The sequence below is a fragment of the Ammodytes marinus genome (assembly GCF_949987685.1).
Source record: "Ammodytes marinus genome assembly, chromosome: 4".
In the NCBI taxonomy this organism is placed as follows: domain Eukaryota; kingdom Metazoa; phylum Chordata; class Actinopteri; order Uranoscopiformes; family Ammodytidae; genus Ammodytes; species Ammodytes marinus.
This window is the reverse complement of record NC_137233.1, coordinates 7,235,091-7,255,127: the sequence shown is the minus strand read 5'-3', so window position 1 is coordinate 7,255,127 and position 20,037 is coordinate 7,235,091. Positions and strand designations below refer to the sequence as shown.

At 40.9% G+C, this 20,037-nt stretch overlaps 1 protein-coding gene across 2 annotated transcripts in view; it reads left to right on the top strand.

Moving 5' to 3' along the window:
- Window positions 1-20,037, top strand: part of vgll4b (vestigial-like family member 4b) — a 38,955-nt gene that overhangs the window by 8,114 nt on the left and 10,804 nt on the right. The window contains exons 1-2 of one of the 2 annotated variants that reach the window (XM_080025497.1): window positions 6,314-6,672; window positions 13,714-13,945. In XM_080025497.1, the coding sequence (XP_079881623.1) occupies window positions 6,591-6,672; window positions 13,714-13,945 (314 nt within the window). In that variant the 5' untranslated portion in view covers window positions 6,314-6,590. Of the gene's footprint in view, window positions 1-6,313; window positions 6,673-13,713; window positions 13,946-20,037 lie in introns of those variants that run through there. The other variant, XM_080025498.1, reaches the window with a different exon arrangement.

The window sequence follows — 20,037 nt, the reverse complement described above, 5'->3', positions numbered from 1 at the left end:
CCTTTCTCTTTTTTAAAGATACTTTTTTTGGCATTTGCTGCTTAATTAGATAGCTTTGGAGAGACATAAATAAAATGGGGCTGAGAAGGGAATGACATGCAGAGAACGACCATGAGCCAGATTCGAACCCGTGGTCTGCTGCTTCTGAGGACTGAGCGCCCCCTAGATGTATTTTGATTAAAAAAAAACTGTCTTTTAAAGAAGTTTGGAAGGGTGGTACATACGTGATAGTCTGTGAACATAGTCCTCTCATAAAAGTATGTACTGAATTGTATTTGTAGCCTTGGCCCTTCAGTGATAAGCTTGTGTTAAAGGCATCTGAACATGCCAACACTGTAACCCAGGCACAGATACAGAACATGAGTGGGAATGGCACAGAGCCTGCTGTCCCACATAGCAGTCTGGGCCAATACATGATGAGTGTGTGAGGTCAGGTTGTTATCAAGCTAATAGTGAGCACAGCAGTAATATTGCCGTGCGTCCAATTGAAGCACTGATTATTTTTCCTAGACCAGATTTAAGATCTGTTTGATGTTATATGTTTTGAAATTATTGATCTTCCATTTAAATTGCCCATTAAATAGACACTCATCAACATTTTATATGTGAAAGTCAGATGGCATATTCTGGATGTACATGTGTTTTACCAAATTCTAGTTGGAAAGAGTGACTGTTCAGATGTCTGTTATATGCTCAGAAATATGTGAATCCCACCATTAGATCTGAGATGTGTTCCAGGCAGTCATAATAAAAACACACACAAGTTATCTGGCCCTGCACTGCCAGAGTGTGAGCGTGCAGTCACTTCCTGCCTCGTGCTTCTTCTCTCCATGTTGTAAACATTAGTTGACAGGCGAGCTGGAAGGGAGGAGGAGGTGGAAGAAGGGTAAAGCATTGGAGTATAGGTTTCCTTTAACAATGGTGGGGGGAGGAGGTTACGCACTATAGCTTTAAACATTTACACTATCTTGTGTTTGCCACTAATAGGTTATTTATTGGCAAACACTAATGCAGTTGTGTATCAAACCAGGAACTAACTCCCCTGCATATTATTCTTCAATAAATTCAACAATTTTCTACATAATGTGTCAGAATTGGACCAGCACCCGTGTTTCTTCGTCTCTCAAACACAAATTCGGCTCCTAGTTTGACTTTAAAAAATCAGCGATGACATCATAATGGTAAAAATTAACCGAACCCGGAGCATGATGTGAATGTGGGGCCCGTGTTTAATATGAAATGGAAAGTCTGACAGGGTTTTCACCTTTCACACACGCAAGCACACGCAGGCACACACACACACACACACACACACACACACACACACACACACACACACACACACACACACACACACACAGAAATCACAAAGGTGGGAAATGACCGAATAGCTTCACTCCCGTACACAAACACCTGTTGTTGTCATTGTTTGCTGTGTTGGAACCTGATATTTCCTCTTCTGTGAGCGTGCGTCGAGAATCCTTCTACCAAAACAATCCCGGGAAACTTCTTCTCGTTGGAGTGGCTTTTTCCCTTTTGTAAAATAATGCAAATATTATGAAAAGCTGAGATTTTTTGGATCAATCAGTAAGGGATTTGCATTTGTTTGTAAGCTTGACTAGCAGATAGTTAGCAGATAATGGGACATCAATCTACAGTATATAGCATAACTTGTAATACAGGTCTGCCCATAGTCAGGTGTTTGTAGCCGTTTGGACGTGTAATCAAAGCTTTTTAACAGCCTCAAGGTTCGTGTTAAGTAACCACCCTGATACCAGGAAGTAAGAAAACACATTTCAGAAGAGATGAATGTCATCAGTGCATTATGTCACTGTGTAAAGAAAGCCTGTAATGGGGTGGGGAGGTCACCAACAAGTTATTTATTTAAAGGTGCACTATGAATGTTTCAGAGGAGGGGGCATTTGTTTACCTTTGCTGAGCCTCCAGTAAGTTTCCAAAACATATTTACTCTAGCAATTCTTAGTATTGATTAATTCTGCAATCATCAATCAAAACAAGATTAATTTGAGACACCGGGGGAACCAAAAGGAATATGTTTGTGAACCAAACTGTGGGTCCTGCTGCTGTAAACAACAACAGTGAAACAGTAACCCTTCAGGTATAGCTGACTAAATTCAAAACAGTGTTCCAGGGATCCAATTGTCCTGCGAGTAAAGTTTGTTTATTCAGTTATGAAAATATTCTTGAGAACATTTTAAACCCTCTGACACACCCAAAGTTACAGATTGCACCTTTAAGAAATGTTACCTGTGATACCTGAAATAATTCAAGGTAGTGAACAGGAAAAGTTAGAAAGAAAAAAAGCAAGCTAACCTTTTTATATTATTATCTTTTTTTTTTTATCTTCTATTCTTCCAGTGTTTTTGTCACAACACAGGAGCGTTTTAATAAAGCAGTATGATGAATCACCACCACCTGGCGTGTGTGTGTGTGTGTGTGTGTGTGTGTGTGTGTGTGTGTGTGTGTGTGTGTGTGTGTGTGTGTGTGTGTGTGTGTGTGTGTGTGTGTGTGTGTGTGTGTGTGTGTGTGTGTGTGTGTGTGTGTGTGTGTGTGTGTGTGTGTGTGTGTGTGTGTGTGTGTGTGTGTGTGTGTGTGTGTGTGTGTGTGTGTGTGTGTGTGTGTGTGTGTGTGTGTCTTGTTATCCTGACACACCCCACTCCCCGGAGAAGCCCAGACCTGTTTGGAAAGAGAGAGACACACAACACCGCACAGGAGATTAAAGAAGGAGTGGTTGGCGCTTTGTCCCGAGCGATTACATAAATAAATAAGACGGGGAGGAAGTCAAGGGGGATAATGACAGGAAAGCAGGAGTCCTACACTGGAAATGAAGGGCTGCTGTGGACCCACCGCACTAGATGGAGGCATGATTGGTGGGTGGGTGCATTGATAAATTCTACATCCATTTCATTTTAAAACCAACTTATGTCCTTCAGAGTAGAAACCCGATTACCGAGGTCCAAATTGGGGCTAAACTTATTTTGAAAGGCCAGAAACTATTAGAAACCATCCAGCTCCCATTGGTAGCAGTTGTTGAATTATTTATTGGTAAAATGATGATGAAAAAAGATGGAGTCAGTGATTTCTGGAGAGTGCTTGTTTTAAAAAAAAATTATATTGTCCAAAGCAGTGAGTATCTCCTCAACATTCACCACCTATAATCCATATCTTCATAAGGTAGCAGCATAACTACCTCAATCAACCCACCCTTAAAAAATACAGAATTAACCCTTTATTATGCTATATAGGCTCTGTAAACTGTAAGCAAAGTGAATGTAAACAAAGGAGGCCCACGATAGCTAGCAACATACCCGTTTCTAGTGCCTAGGCTGTGTATTAATAACACTGGATTTTTTTTCCCAGCTTGATTTCACACACAGTATGGACAGGTAACGGATCGTGAGGAAATATTCACTGATTTTGGTAAAAAAAAATTGACAACAAGATTTCTCCGGAATGGTTGACTTCCACCTTTTTAAAGCAGTAGTGAGTGAACTTCCACAAGAGCTTGCATTTAATTAAGCAGACATTTAAGTTTTTTCCCAACAACAGTGTTCTGCCCCAGCCTGCCTTCTCCTATGGCTGACATCACTATAGGTCATCAGCCTCTGAGCGAGATCTTCGCTTTGTGAGTCATGCTGAAGTAAAAGCAATCTGGGGAACAAACCAGTGAGGAGATGAGTGAGAGTGAGTGCGAATTTTAACGCTGCAGTAGGCTACACCGTTATGTGTAACAACTTGTCTGTATTGAAGAAAAAAAAAAGTGGGTGGAATTTCACAGACTTATTGTGTAAGCATTAATCCCCTTAGTGTAGTTATTCAGTCTTTACAGCACGCCAAGGCCCAAACAAAGACACTGTTAAGAGACTGTGTGTTTACCCGCTTTAAATTGAATTGTAAGTCAAGTGTTTGCTATAATTGCAAGACAAATGAATGACCTGCTGATGCAAAGGGGAAAACAAATGATGCAACCAATGCTAAACGGGACCAAGCCAAACGCACGTACAAAGATTATTAAAAAGAAATAAAGCATATTTTTATTTAAAAAATGTAATATAAAAAAACACGTTGATTGTGATGTGAAAACGACATGGTCTCGTAATATACATGGCGGTATTCTCAGTATTTTTAATAAACAGCCATTGGTAAATATATGGTAAAGGCTTGTGGCTGTCCTTGGTTGACTCCTGGGTTGTCTTTGTTCGCTGCATGACATACACAAAGTCATGGCAGAAGTGGACCAAGACTATTTGACAGTCTCAATGGCCCAAAAAGTGTTTGAAGAGCCATTAAGTCTTTATCTGCATGTGGAAGCTTGAATGAGCTGCCTCATTGTTCTGCCCATAACAGATATCCCTTTGCTCTCTGTTTTAGTCTGGCTCTGACGTTTACTGCTTTATGGATGTCAATCAAAGTTTAAGATTCAAACCATTTGTTGTTACTGATATACAAGACAAGGTCATCTCTCTGAATAAAGTCAGGCTTATTTCTTATCTTGTATTGGAAGGGATTCTTGGTTATTATTATTGATTTTGGTTAATGATTAGGAATTCTTGATTGTTTTGTCTGTAACTCATACTGCTGCATTAGCGACACATCTTACATACAAGATCGTGTGTGTGTGTGTGTGTGTGTGTGTGTGTGTGTGTGTGTGTGTGTGTGTGTGTGTGTGTGTGTGTGTGTGTGTGTGTGTGTGTGTGTGTGTGTGTGTGTGTGTGTGTGTGTGTGTGTGTGTGTGTGTGTGTGTGTGTGTGTGTGTGTGTGTGTGTGTGTGTGTGTGTGTGTGTGTGTGTGTGTGTGTGTGTGTGTGTGTTTAACTGGTAACAATGGGTATCCAATGAGAAAAGGAGCATGTTCCTTAGGCCTGAGCCACAGTTACAAGGGAGGGGGAGGCCAAGGGGCTTTTGTGTGTTCGTGTTTGTATAGGGGGTTGGTGTTGGGAAAGATTTGTGTTTGTGAAGCAGAGTAGGGTAAGTTTACAAGTGTGTGTGTAGCCTGCATGTAAACACATACCGTCACGTTAGGTAGGCTATGTGTCACCCACACAAAAACACATGCACATGACAAATGCATGTTTGTGTGTAAAGTCACACTCTAAAAGCACAGCCACACCCTGCTCATTATGTCCTCAGTCAAATACCCAGGGGAAACGTCTCTCTACTCTTTCAACACAAACCATGTAATGCGATCAGGGTCACATTCAGGTGCTATTCTTCTACTTTTCATCCTGTTTGCCTTCTTGCTTTTTGACCATCTGGTTTTTTTAAAGACAACATTTGGGTGTAGTGCCAGAGCTCAAACGCCAGGGGGCAGGAGAGCACCACTCTGAAAATGGAGGACACTTCACCCAGGCCTTTGTAACTTTTTATAGCCATTCTAACATCAACACAGTGAAGTCTGTTTTCCCTCCATGTGCAAGACACCTACAGATAGGCTAGTTAATTTTACACAGATGTTTTTTTTCCATATTGCACAACAAATAGATTCTAGATTAATCTTAACAGTTATATAAAGGCAAGTCCTTTATTTACAAGTTGTTCTGCTGTAAGGACGCTGAAACAAAAGCAAAGTAGGTCGAGAGTAGGAAAAGGTTTATATGCATGAAAACCCACAAAGAGAAACAGCTCCCTAACTATTTTTGATTTTTTTTTTCTGTTCACCTGCTGATAGACAGTCGATTTAATGTGTGACTTATTGACTTATCAAACTTATAAACTTTTAGTGCTATGGCTATAATATCCCCCTATTATTCCTGTCGGTACCTGGCACCATGTGATAAAGTTATAACTGCTTTTATGACTTTTAATAACCTGGGTTATTATCTCATCTATATTCTTAGAAGGACTTAATGTGTTAGTTATAGGCATACCCTCTCTTATATAGGCCTACAGTCTATGGTTATAGGCCTACCTCAACAACAACACAGGGTATGCTTTCTATCCAGTAAAATAACTATAGCACTGGGACTTGTGATTTAAAATTTAACAAGGTTTCAGTACTGCAGCTCACTTGGTGTGTGTGTGTCTCTCTCTCTCTCTCTCTCTCTCTCTCTCTCTCTCTCTCTCTCTCTCTCTCTCTCTCTCTCTCTCTCTCTCTCTCTCTCTCTCTCTGTCTCTGACTGTCTCTCTCTGTTTGGAGAGGCTGATCTTGTGCGTAAAACATCCCTGATATTTGAGGCGCTCCAGGGATTTCGCGAGCATGCCCAGTGCGTCTGTGTGAGCAGCTAGAGGAAACCACTGGTGCAGCATAGGAGTCATACCAAGCATAGCCTGCGTGTCAGTGCAGTCGACTTACAGCTGGCTGTGAGGAGAACTGTCGCTATTACTATTTTTTGCTTTATTTTTCGCCTCGATACATTAAAAAAAAGTCTCTCAAACTCATAAGAACAACTCGGGGAATCCGGTTTTCGAACAATAAGCGGGCTTTTGTATTTTGTTAAGGTTTTTATAGTAAAAAGTAAAGTTGGAGGCTGGGCCTTTTAGCTTTTTTTGACCGTCGCTTGAGAAGAGAAGAGAAGAGAAAAAAAAGCTGGTCTTTTTTTTTGGTTTTTCGTTGTTGTGAAAACTCGATAAATGCTACTAACTAAAATGGACCTGTTGAACTACCAGTACCTGGACAAAATGAACAACAACATTGGCATTCTGTGCTACGAAGGTAAAGTGGAGCTTTTTGGGCTGTTTTGTGGCAGTTACTACGGTTGTTTTCAAAAACCTCGTCGTTGCAAGTTAACGTCAGCTACGTTGTAGTCGAGCGAGGTTTTCTCTAAAGTCAAGCTAGTTTATACTTTCCATTAAACTTTCCTAACATAATTTCGACCATATGTTTTAATACACGCTGGTTACACTGACTTATGAATGGTGAATTTAACCTGTTATAACTTTAAACGGCTTGAACTTCATATCAACGCACGTCATTTCATCATGTAACGTAGTAGTTGACGTTCGTTTTACTTTTCACTTTTTAGCATTAGGCCTACGCTATTCACTCATTCGTTATCTGATGAATGGTGTTTTTATAAGCACGCCTTATCATTGTGTGAGCTGCCCTATAGGAAGACCTAGGCTAATGATTTGACATCAAAGGCTGAATAATAAGCTGTAAACCATGTGTGGATTTCATTGCTCTCCTCCTGTGTGGCTGGCTGACTCACGCAGTTACTAATAGTTGCTCAGTTATTTTAACTTCCTGCTATAACTTATTCATTAGGCCTATTCCATCCTTGTGATATTTGTGTATGTAAATGTCTTTGCCTTTTTTGTTCATTCATATTCTGACAAAGCCTCAAGGACTAGGCTTCTACAGTAGTGATTTGAATGAAGTAGGACAAAGTGAATTTGCATTTTAAAGTCTCTGTAGGCGTATTTAAAAAAAAATGTTTTGCTTAGGGTTGGGATTTCTCTTATATTTCCTTTGCAGTTTTGGCTACATATTATTTCTAGCATGAGCAGTGTAGGAATGAATGTTATGTCAATGGACGCACAGAGCGGGACCTTCCATATCTTTGCAAAGGGACTGAGTTTAGAGTAGTGTAACTCCTGTCTCTCTCTCTTCCCCCCCCCCCCCAGGCTCACATGTCAGGGGAAGGTAATATCATCCAGTCTTTTTCTGGGGGGCTAAATGCTGCTGTACGTCTTGCCTTTGTCGTAGCTCTCTGCCTCTTGATTTCTACACATGCACTAACATGCAGGATCCACAGAAGAAAGTACTTGTTTCAATTGACAGGCATGTCAACTTCAAACTTTCTCATTTTTTAGAACTTAAGCAAATATATTTTTTAGAAGTAGAAGGGATCACGACGCAGCACCAAAAAAAAAAAGACAGATTTATACAAAATTCAAAAGCAGCAGCAACATAAAGAAAACATTTTCAATGAGCAACTGAGTTAGCAGCCTTATACACTACAGTCTATTGTAGCAGCTCATCTCTAAATGTAACATATTATAATGAAGCTGTAATAAAACTCCTATTAAGACTGCAGCTGAATTTCACTGTGCAGTTGCAAGCAGCCAGGGTCAGTGAGGTTGTATGGCAGGTGGCCAAGTACCATTTTTATATGAGCAGGTAGAGGGAAGATGCATTTTTTATTTATGTATTTATTTTGGTGGTGGTGGTGCTTAGGTAAGTTATTTCTGTCTCGGAGTTGAACTTTTCTTTTGTTTTTGCCGTGGGAAAAACGGGTGTTGTGTATTTGCTTTCATTCCTGTTTGACAAACTGCTGATCAAAGTCTTGATTGTAGGCATCATGTAGGCATGCTACTTTTCTAGTTTCTGCTCAGGAGTTTAACAGACACATCATGTCTTCAGCTCATCCTTCAGTGCAGTGATGGTGCAGCAGATAAAGAGACTGCCACTGGCAACTCTGGGATTGTAGCCAATCAAAAGGCTTCTCTGTGTCACTGCCAAGCTTCACCGTTCTCAGGTTTCACCCTGTGAGTGAAGGAACTTACAGGGGTTGAGAAGAGGAGGGGGATAGTTAATAGTAGGGCTGCTTGATTATGGTTAAAACAAATAAATCATGATTTCTATTTCTTAGATTAATATTGCAATCATGATTATTTAACAAGATTAAGATTACAAACATTACTTTGGAATCATCATGCATTTGGTCACTTTTTAAAAAAAATGGTCTGTTTAACAGTGGATGTTATTGAATTTAAATAATTCAACAATTGTAAAATAAAAAATAAAAATACTGACTCAAAGGCTTGACTTGACATAAAATCATTGTCTTGTAAAAGCCGATTTTATAAACAGTCAAATTGATGGAAGTTGAGAATTTAATTGCGATTAAAATTAAATGAATTGCACACTAGTTTTTAGTGGTAGTAGGGCCTATATGTTTGTACTTGTGTATCCTCTTTTAGAAGTCATACAATCCCTTATTTCTCTCTCTGGAAGCAAATCTCTGCAGGATTAGCCCATCTGTGTTTTTCTTTGTGTGTATGTGTTTTGTTTTTCGCTGACGGAGCTAAAATCTGACTCCAGCATGTCATGTGTTCCTCACGATAAGAAAACAGATAAAAGAACAGGGAAGTGAGCCAATCAGTGAGAGAGAAGGCCCTTCATGTTCAAACTTGTTTAGCCCAAAAGAAGAAGGGGGCTGCAGGAGTTTTGTGATAGTGTGGTGGGACGTGTGTGTGTGTGTGTGTGTGTGTGTGTGTGTGTGTGTACTGACTTGTTATTGTATGCATCAGCACATACTGAAATACATTCCACAACAAATACACACATGTGTTCAAAGGTTAATTTATATGACTTAGACACTTACACACTGTTCTGTTTTCATCATCAACATTCAATGGCAAGTTTTGACTTGAAACTTATTGCATCTTTTGTGTCAAAATAAAGTGTTTGGTGAGTTCATATATATATAAAACAAAAAAATCCTTCCCTTCTTATTGTGAAATAATCAGATATATTACACAATTTGATATAGATTTGTAATAAACCGTGTTAAATGAAGTATAGCCTCCTAGATGGATTGAAGTGTTTTGATAGTTTGCACTTCTCTGACATCCCCAGTCTTCTTAGGTCCAATGATTTGTTTGCGGATCGAACAGGTACATTTTGGAAATGCACACACACACACACACACACACACACACACACACACACACACACACACACACACACACACACACACACACACACACACACACACACACACACACACAGAGGACTTTAAAGATTTCATTGATGTCGCTTGTTGTTTTTAGGCTGATGATGCATTGACACATTGATATTTAGCCCCTTTCCGTTTGTGACTTAAATAACAAATTGAAAGGTTTGGAGAATATACAAGAGAAGCCACAATCGTGTATGTATTTCTATTTATCAGCCCCCCATCAGTTTCTTCCCCCTAGAACTCATTTCAATCCTGGCTTCAGACAAATCAAATCTTGCATTGCCACTGTGTGTTGCAATCCTCCATGGATGGAATGAAACATCAAAAGATGATCAAACAGGTTTTGAATGGCAACCAGTTCTGATGAATCCATTCTAAACAGTAGGCCTAAATGGGTCCCAACCCTTTATGCATGCATGACTAACTAAACTAATGATCAACAATAGTGAAGTCATATTGTTGTTGCTGGCCTTGAGGTTGCCTTTCCCCATGTGCAACTTTCGAGCCCAATATATATCAAATAGAATCTGATCACATTATTAAGTTTAAATGTTGTGTCTTATCAAAAATGCAAATAAGCTAAATGTGCAGCAGGATCGTAAACAGTTGCTAAGTGTCTGTGACTCTCGTTATCTGATGAAAAAACCCCAAGCCAACCGAATGCTCCCATGCAATTTCAAATCTGGAATCATTTTTGGAAATGATTGTTTTTATTATGATTTGCTCCCCGGCTCTGTGTACATAGTAGATGACAGGCAGCCGATGCAATGTTTCAGCGCTCTTTCTCCCTCTCTCTCTGTAAAGCTGCTATCAGTAGTCGGCCTGGCAGTGAGTTGTGAAGAGGAATGCTGCTGACTGTCCCTTTATACTGCTGAGCGGGAGAAAATAAACAAGCTTGATGAAAACCTCCTCAGAGCAAAAATTTACTTTCGTCAACTTCTCTCTAACTCTGTCTGTCTGTCTGTCTCCCTGTCTGTCTCCCTGTCTGTCTGTCTGTCTGCCCTGCGCTCCCTTCCTGTTTCTGTCAGAGATCAAACCGATCCAACATCCGGTTTAAAAGTTCAGCTTCTCACACAGGCAAGAAGTTCTGTGAAAATGTTTCATTTTTTTTTTATGTGTCCTTTTGAGTTTTAAAGCTCCATGGACTTAAAGCATATAGGACGCCCAGAGGGGGCAAAGGTTCAGGTTACAGAAGAAACTCAGCCAATAATAATGACTTTGCTGGTGGGGAGGGAGGGCATGTATGGACTCATCTTTTTGAAGTATCTGAAGGGGGGGGGGGGAATTGAGAATAAGAGAGAGAGAGAGAGAGAGAGAGAGAGAGAGAGGTTCAACTCTGTTTGTAATCCAATCTCGTCCTGATTTCCAGGCTGTTTGAAGTTCTGTCAAGAGGAGTAGGCTTTGATGGAGTGAGAGAGAGGGCGAATGGTGGAGTGCAACACTACTTCCACTGATTGTCTGCTGGTTCAAACAAGTCAAACACAAAAATAAAAGAAAAAAGAAATGGAAAAAAAATAATAGCATTTCTTGATATTGCAATGTTCTTTATGCATTGAAAAGATATGCCGTTAAACTGCTGTTCTTGAGTCAGTATTTCTCTCAGTCACACATGCAATCTATAGACAATTTCTTGTGTGAAAAATAGCTAATCTTGTTGTTGGTTGTTGTGTGATTACTTTGCTTCTGTCCATCCATGGACTATAAAACAGTTCCAGTTAGAAATGAATGCTTCACACATAGGTTAGCTTATGAATATCTGAAATCTGTACAGTCTACACCTGCTAGAGCGTATGCGGTCTAACTGGGTGTTTCAGTGTAGCGTTAAAAATCAGTATTAAGAAGTGTAAACATAGCTTTATCTCACTGGCAAGTAACTGTTTGTAATATAATTGCTCAGGTTGCCTGTTGTTGAGCAGCAGTAAGGTCAACAGTATGTGACTCTATTTGGGCCAAATGTCTTAGTATTTGTTTGCAGGTGACACACACACACACACACACACACACACACACACACACACACACACACACACACACACACACACACACACACACACACACACACACACACACACACAGATTCGGCCCTCGTTGAGCGGTTTCACTCCTGAACTCTCTGATAAGCTATTATGTGTCCTGGCTCCCGATTGGCCCGGGCGGTGGTGTCACACTCTCCCTTCTTCTTTCATTGCCATCCCTCTGTCCTGCCAGAAGCTATGATGTCACCCTTGTTGCCATGGTACACAGTGGGGCGAGCAGGAACATGCCAGAGAGAGAGAGAGAGAGAGAGAGAGAGAGAGAGGGAAAGAGAGATAGATAGAGGAGGCCATGCTAAAACTACACACAGAGGAACATTGGAGGAATAGAGCGCCCACATTTGATTACATTACAAAGCCTTTTCAGTGTGTGTGTGTGTGTGTGTGTGTGTGCGCCTGTGTGCACGCTCGACAGCCTTCTAAACGACTTAATGATATAATTGTTTTCAGATCGGTTTAAACTTGATTTCACCCAGATTTTATGGCCTCATGCATTTAAGAGTCATTTACTTTCTTCCACCGAAAGAACACTGTCCACTGTAGTTTATAGGAAAGCTCCTCTAGCCATAAGGACGGCTCCAAAACAACTCATTTCATCCAAACCATTGGCATTTTCTAAATGTTTTCCAATCTGTTTCTCACTTTAAAACAAATTATATTTATTTAAACTTCCTACAAAGAACGTTCTAAATGTTCTTGAGACTGTCTTAACTTTTTTCCTGTGATGATCATAAATGACTTGTAACAGCACATATGCTTGGGTGCTGGTTTTGCAAAAAAAAAAACACTACCGCTTTTATCCAAATGTGCATCTAGATTCAACAAAATACTGAAAACTCCTCATAGCTACTTTAAACGTTGTGCATCTGGTTTATTAATGACTATACAACTCTAAACTATACAAACTATATTGAATAACTTATATACATAGTGTGTTTCTCATAGCATGGGAGTAGTTGTGGAGAAGGTGGAATGAGAGTCTCTAGGCTTGTTCATGTTTTGTTTGTGAACAGTCAGACAGATACACACACGAGGCCGTAGCAGAGTGGAAAGTCCCCGCGCTGAGACAGAGCCAGTGGTAGTTTTCCCTGATTCTCTTTAGCTCGTACGCCCACTCACTGACGGCTGTGTAGGCCCTCTGTCTGTCTGCCTGTCTGCCTGTCTGTCTGTCTGTCTGTAACCAGCACAACACTGGAAGGGAAGCAGAGAGTGTGAGAGAGAGAAATAGTTCACACCACCACACACGTGTATGCTCAACCCATCCACAACTATTTCTCCCAAAATATTCCTAACCATATACACCTCTGCTAGTGCCAGCAAAACTGTACAAGTCAACAACATCCAAAGTTTGGGCTGGATGGCGGCCTGGTAGTAATGCTGTCCTGAAGTCAGTTTTGTGGTCGACTTGTTTAAAGTGGCAATAAAACAGTTGCTTTCTAAGTTGGAAATACCATCCATTTGACTAATTACCATAATTTACATCCATGGCTAAGCACCTTGTTGGAAAGCAAGGTCTGGAAGTGTAAGCACGCGAGTGAGGACTGCAGTTTATTTTGAGATTCCCCCATAAGTAAAGTCAACTGTTGTTTTTGCTAACTTAAAAGTTGGAGTCAGCGGTTCTGGCGAAAGCTTGTCGTCAAAATCACTTTTTCTCAAAATCAGTGAATATCTTCATGAACTACATACTGCGTGTGCGCTGTCTGATTTTTGGTTTACATACCACTTTAGATAGTCTAGGTTGTGTATTAAACCCAGATTAATTTTTTTTTTCAGCTCAAACACACAGTATGGATAGTGTTTTGACAACAGGTGTTCTCCAGAATCACTGCCTTCCACTTTTTTAATGAATATCGAACTTGTATAACACTGTACTTTAAAAAAAAATTGTACTGGTGCTACACTGACAATGGAGTTTACCTTATCTCTACATTTAAATTGTCTTTGGCGTAGCTCTAAAAATAATAATATAGTCCACATCACGTCACTAATATCCCCTCTTTGTATGTCCCCCTCTCTCTCTCTCTCTCTCTCTCTCAGGTGAAGCGGCTCTGAGGGTTGACCCCAGACTCCAGTCCTTGTCCCTGTCTTCGTCGTCCTCCTCCTCTTCCTCCTCCTCTTCCTCCTCCTCCTCCTCTTCCTCCCTGTCCAGCCAGAGGACTCTTCCTCCCATCAGCCCCACCAAGAGGAAGCTGAGCGGGGAGACGGGCGACAGCGACATGGACGACAACGAGCACGTGGCCAAGATGAGCCGGCTCTACGTCGCACAGATGTGAGTAGTAGTTACACTGACGAGAGAAGCATTCCTTTGTCATTTGTTTGTTTTGCGATGACAAACTTTTGCCAAGGTTGTAGTTCTTTTTATTATTATCTTTTGTTCATCTCTAATGTTCCATCACTGCTCATGTCTCTCTTGTACACACACAAAAACACAGGAGCTAACCAGAAGCTACATACATACAAAGACAAAACGTACTGTCATTTAACAGGCCTTTTTTCACAGAAGTACACATTCCCTTAGGTGCTAGAAAGAAAGATGTATCTCTATGTATCACTGCTCCTGTCTTCTTTGCGCACACACACACACACACACACACACACACACACACACACACACACACACACACACACACACACACACACACACACACACACACACACACTGTTTGCAAGTGTTTCTGTTGGACCAAAGTGCATTGCGGGCTCTCTTCGCTCTGTGAATCTGTGCAGCACTATAGCATTGGGGGGCTTTTCCCAGAAGTCCCAGTTTGTCCTGCCGGGTGCTACGCCAGGTTTAGCCGGGCTGCACAGTGTTCTCCTTATAGCCCTGCAGATCTCTGGGAGCTTGGAAACAGGGGGAGCGCACAACAGAAAGATTACTCACATCTCCAACGTCCGCACATTCCCACTTCCACGGATTCCAGAGATTCTGGAGCGCCGAGTTGGTGGTGAAGGACTGCTGGGGCTGGGGGGGCAGTGGAGTCAGAGCTCTCTCTCTCTCTCTCTTTCGCTCTCTCTCTCTCCCTTTCGCTCTCTCTCTCTCCCTCTATGTCTCTCTAACTCTCTCTCTCCCTCTCTCTCTCTCTATGTCTCTCTCTTTCTCCCTCTATGTCTCTCTCTCTCTCTCTCTCTCTCTCTCTCTCTCTATCTATCTATCTATGTCTCTCTCTCTCTCTCGCACGCTCTCTCTCTCTGTTTGAATGAGTCGGTCATGGGACTCCAGCCATCATTGCTATTTATTGCAGAGACAGCCAAGAAGGTGTTGGATAGAGCTGTGCACTTTTTGCAAGCACGCTACGATGCTAACTATTAGCTGTTGCATTTATTTATGCCACCTGTTTGGTAACACCTGTTGGTCAGTGCACATTGATGTGACACAATGGAATATGGTAGATGATATATACTGGAAGCCCTGGATTAGAAGTAGAGCCCCAGTTACTGGCTGTGTATTTATGTGCTTAAGCACCATGCAAACACACAGCAGCATGTGTGGATGCACCATGCGGTACACACTGTCATTTGTGTAAGCTGGCACAAACACCTATTGGACTTTAAAGGGTAACTTTGTTCATTTGCAGCTGTAGGCAGCTTGTGTTCATAGCAATTATAGTTAACTGCAAAGACAAACTTAGAGTGTAAGCAAATTCACAAGTGTCTACAGACATTTCTCTAGTCGCTTTTTACAAAATGATCTGTATGTTTGTATGTGCCAAACACTTCACATCTAAATACATAATGTCCTCGTGGCCTTCTCAGAAGTGCAGCTCATACTGTATTTGAATGAATCGGTGAAGCAGCAATATACTGTATGAATGTACAGTAATCAAGGGCTTTTACCTGGTGAGTAAGCTCCTTTGCAAACACTGGTTGTGTATGTTGACTTTTTTTTTGCATTGCCTGTGTAACAGGTATGCCTGTCTGACAAGAAGTAGTTCTTGTGGCTCAGGGGGGGAAGGGTCTTTGTTCCTTCATCTTGTGACCGTCTGAGCTCCCATAACAAAGGCTTAGCTCATGTGTCTTGACATTTGTGCCGAGTCATCTTGCTCGGTGTTATGGGAGATGTGCCAGTGAGTGGTGGGAGAATTACCATTTCAGACTAAAGAGAAACCGGGCACTAAATCCATCTTCCCACTCTGTGTTTTATATTCTGTTGTTTTTTTTACTCCTCTGTGAAATATTTTATGCACAATGTCGTGGTTAACTTCTGAATGCATTGATAAGCAAAATGCTCCTACACGCGTGTCACAAGTTGGATTTTATTTGGTGAGTTGGTCTGCCAAAGCACAATGGGGACGTATTGTTGCAACCATTTATTTTGTGTAGTTTAAAGGTGCTACAAGGAACTTTGAAATGTTTCTGAAACAGTCAACATTTTCCTCTGGTGATCATAAATGACATGTAACAGCAAGTGAGACCATCAGTGCAAAGAACAGATCTAAAAAGTCTGTGATGTTTTACGATTTATCAAACTGCTCATTCTACCAGATTATTTTTTAGAAATAATTAACACATTATAAACCCTAATCCCTACATTTAATTGTTATTTAAGTATGACCTTGAAGTGGTTTGACTGTAGGGTAATGCAGGTTAATCTAAAAGTCAATTGCTAAAGTTGACTTGCTGCTACAAGAAGTTGAATTAATATGGCTGCCTCTCTGGTCTCTACAGAGCTCCTAAAAAAAAATTCTTTCATCCTATTTTGCCCCCCTGGCCATTCTACATTTAGACTAGTTTTTAGTCATAATATTTGATGTTTCTCGAGGGCTTTCTTTCTCTGGCAAAAGGTTACTACTGACTGACTGACTGACTGACTGACTGACTGACTTCTTGTTGAAACTTGCAGTCGCTTGAGTCAGTTCTATGAAAAGTTTTGTTGTGACTCTCCCAAAAGAACAGCGATTACTCTTAAAGTGGAGAATGATAGGTTGTTATTACAGAAGAAGCTACGCTAAAAATAGCAAGGTAAAAAACTAGCCCTCTCTATAGGAAACCGTGTGTAGGGTCGACTCTCTGGACTTAATTTAACACACGTGAGCTTTCTGCTTATTATAACTCTTCCTCTGTCATAGGAACAGTGCTTATATTAGTTTAAATTGGAAAATTATGGACCTAGTTCTTTGGAAGAAAAAAAAAAGTATACAGAAAACCAGAAAGCAGAAAATTAACCATTGCTTCCACACACACACACACACACACACACACACACACACACACACACACACACACACACACACACACACACACACACACACACACACACACACACACACACACACAGATGGTTATCTGACACTATTCTAACTGTTGGATTTCGCTGGCTGCTTCTATCCATGAAGCTTGTTTTTTTGTGTCTGCACTGATTGCCCTGCTCAATGTTCCTGTATGTTAAGGAGCTTTTGTGTTCATTCTCTTCTTAAAAATACAAAACTAAAAAAATATTTTCTCTGTTTCGCTTGAATGGCACTTTTACTTACTCAGCTGTGTGTGTATGTGTGTGTGTGTGTGTGTGTGTGTGTGTGTGTGTGTGTGTGTGTGTGTGTGTTTTTGTCGAGCTGCCTCGAAGTTGGCTTTCTTTAGTGTGTACCGGTTAAGTTCAGTCATATTTCTTTGGGTGAGTGTTGACGCAGACGTACTACACCTGATCCCTCACACTGGAGGGGCGGGGCTCAGAAGGAGGAAAGCTCAGGTTTCTTTTGTTTTCGTCCAATCACAACAAGCCAAAGTCTGGGGGAGGCACATGCTGGGCTGAGAGAGGAAAAAAAAACTTTCTGCACCAACTCTTTTTTCACCATGTTAGACAGTATGAAAAAGGCATGACAAATGAATGGATTTTGCTTTTGTCATCCGCCCGTGTATTTAACTATGTGGTTGTGAGTATATATATTTTTTTATCAGTCGTTTTATTAGTGTTTTATCCCTTTTTAAGTTGTTGCTGTGAGGTCACTAATGCAGTACAGCAAAAGTTAACGGCATGGGGGAATTCTACATGTATAAAAATCTGATTGGAAATATTGCCACTGGTCTTAGTGGCAGGCTGTGATATTTGATATATCAGCATGTGTTTGTGCAGGTGTGTGTGTGTGTGTGTGTGTGTGTGTGTGTGTGTGTGTGTGTGTGTGTGTGTGTGTGTGTGTGTGTGTGTGTGTGTGTGTGTGTGTGTGTGTGTGTGTGTGTGTGTGTGTGTGTGTGTGTGTGTGTGTGGTGAGTGGGCTCCTTGTACTTTCTGGTTTTCTCTGTGAGGAGTGGGCTGTGAGTGTTGAACAAAGAAGCCTTATCCTGTCCACTGGAGCCTGCGGGCTGGAAGCTTGCTGTTGCCTGCCCGCCACTCTGCAGTTGTAAAGCCGCCAGCAATACAGCAGCAGTCCTCTTGCTCAGCTGTTTCATCACTATTTAAGAGCACCAGCCAATCACAGAGCAGGGTTTTGTACAGGCCGTTTTAATATGAGAATATAACAGCAGGAGAATGTATTGGAAGCAGCTGAACTTCTGACTGATAAAAGGAGTTATGACTAAGTCAGTTTTTGATGATCCTAGATCCTGAGGAGTTGACCAGTTGTAAACTTTTCAGCAAACAATGTCTGGCAGTCGTGTTAGTAAATGTTTTTCTTATTATTTAGCCGGATAATCAGTCCGAATTGTCATTGTCTCCCCCTGAATATTTAAATAGCTGACACACGAGGGTTGAAATCAATCTGAATGCTCTATGTAATATATACTAAAGCTATTTTGATAGGAAATGCTGAAGTTATAGGAGCTAAAAGCAATATCCAAGTTGGTCAGTTAGTACTGCAGCTGCTTTGTACTGGGAACTCCATCAGCAAGTTGTTCTCATGGAAGTTTCTCCATAGGCCAAAGGGGGAGAAAATGAGAGAGAAAGAGAGTGTAGTGTGTGTGTGTGTGTGTGTGTGTGGGGCCAGGCCAGGCCAGGCCAGGCCTGGTGAAGTCATTGTTACCCTCTGTTTTACATGGGACTATTTATGTAGTGTGTGTGAGCATGTGAGGAAAAGGGGGAGAGCATGTGGGTGTTTTCTTTTCCTTTCTGTGTGTGTGTGTGTGTTGGCATGAGTGTTCACATGTTGTTTTCTTTGCCTTCTTATTGTGGTTGCTCCCATATCCGATCGGTCCCAGCTTTGATAACAAAGGTTCAGCTCTTTTTCTCTGCAGTCACTAAACTGTCAAATACGTGCTCGATTTCTGTCAGTATTTCTGCGTGTGTGAAAATATGAAACATTTAAAGTGGCTCTGTCTATTATTTATTTATATATATATATATATATATATATATATATATATTACATGTTGTTTGTCAAATGGGATTTCTTGATTTTTTTTTAACAATATTTAGCCTCAGAATGAATCAGTTAAGGTTTATTTCGTCTAGGTTTTGACTATTTTATTTAAAAGATACAAATATTATTCCTAACATCCGCTCAGACCTGCTACTAAAACCAAGGACTGAGCAAAAGTAAACAGTTTTAGGATGTTTGTATACTTTATATGTATAGCCTGGGTAGGCCCTGTGGCTCACTCTGTGTGTGTGTGTGTGTGTGTGTGTGTGTGTGTGTGTGTGTGTGTGTGTGTGTGTGTGTGTGTGTGTGTGTGTGTGTGTGTGTGTGTGTGTGTGTGTGTGTGTGTGTGTGTGTGTGTGTGTGTGTGTGTGTGTGTGTGTGTGTGTGTGTGTGTGTGTGTTTGTGTATACATATATATTTATATCCATTTTGTGGGTTTCTGGCAGACCTCGCAGATCTTAGGCCTGGTTGTAACCTGTGGTTGAGCCTTCATCCTCCTCTGCTTCTTTCTCTTTTTTGTCTTCTCCTCTCTACGCCCTGATTCTTCCCAGATGTTTCCTGTGTTTGTATCTCTCTCTCTCTCTCTCTCTCTCTCTCTCTCTCTCTCTCTCTCCTCCCTCCCTCCCTCCCTCTCTCTGTATTTATTTCGGAAAGGAGTATAGGATATGAACCTCTGCCCTGCCAAGATTTGTAGTGAGGTTTTTTTTTCAGAACACTGGAGCACAATTGTGAGAAAAAGTGCCGAGCTTTTATTGCTCCTTTTGCCCTTTAAAGTAAGATGTCGCTAACTCACCACATTGGCAGTCGACTATATAGAGCTAAAGCTGGCATCACTATTGAAAACTAAAACCATATTTTTAAAAGTCCTCAACTCATATTTTTACATTTGTTTTATTTCATTTTTTTTTCCATTGTGGCAATTAAGGCAAGTTAGGTCATACGAAGCTGCTTGTTAAGAACAAATGACAAGTTTTCAGATTTTACAGGAATACCAACAGTTTTTAAAGACACTCAAACACATCGTCACACAGTCCCGATCTTAAACTTGAGGTTAAGTTGAAGACAGGATGTCATG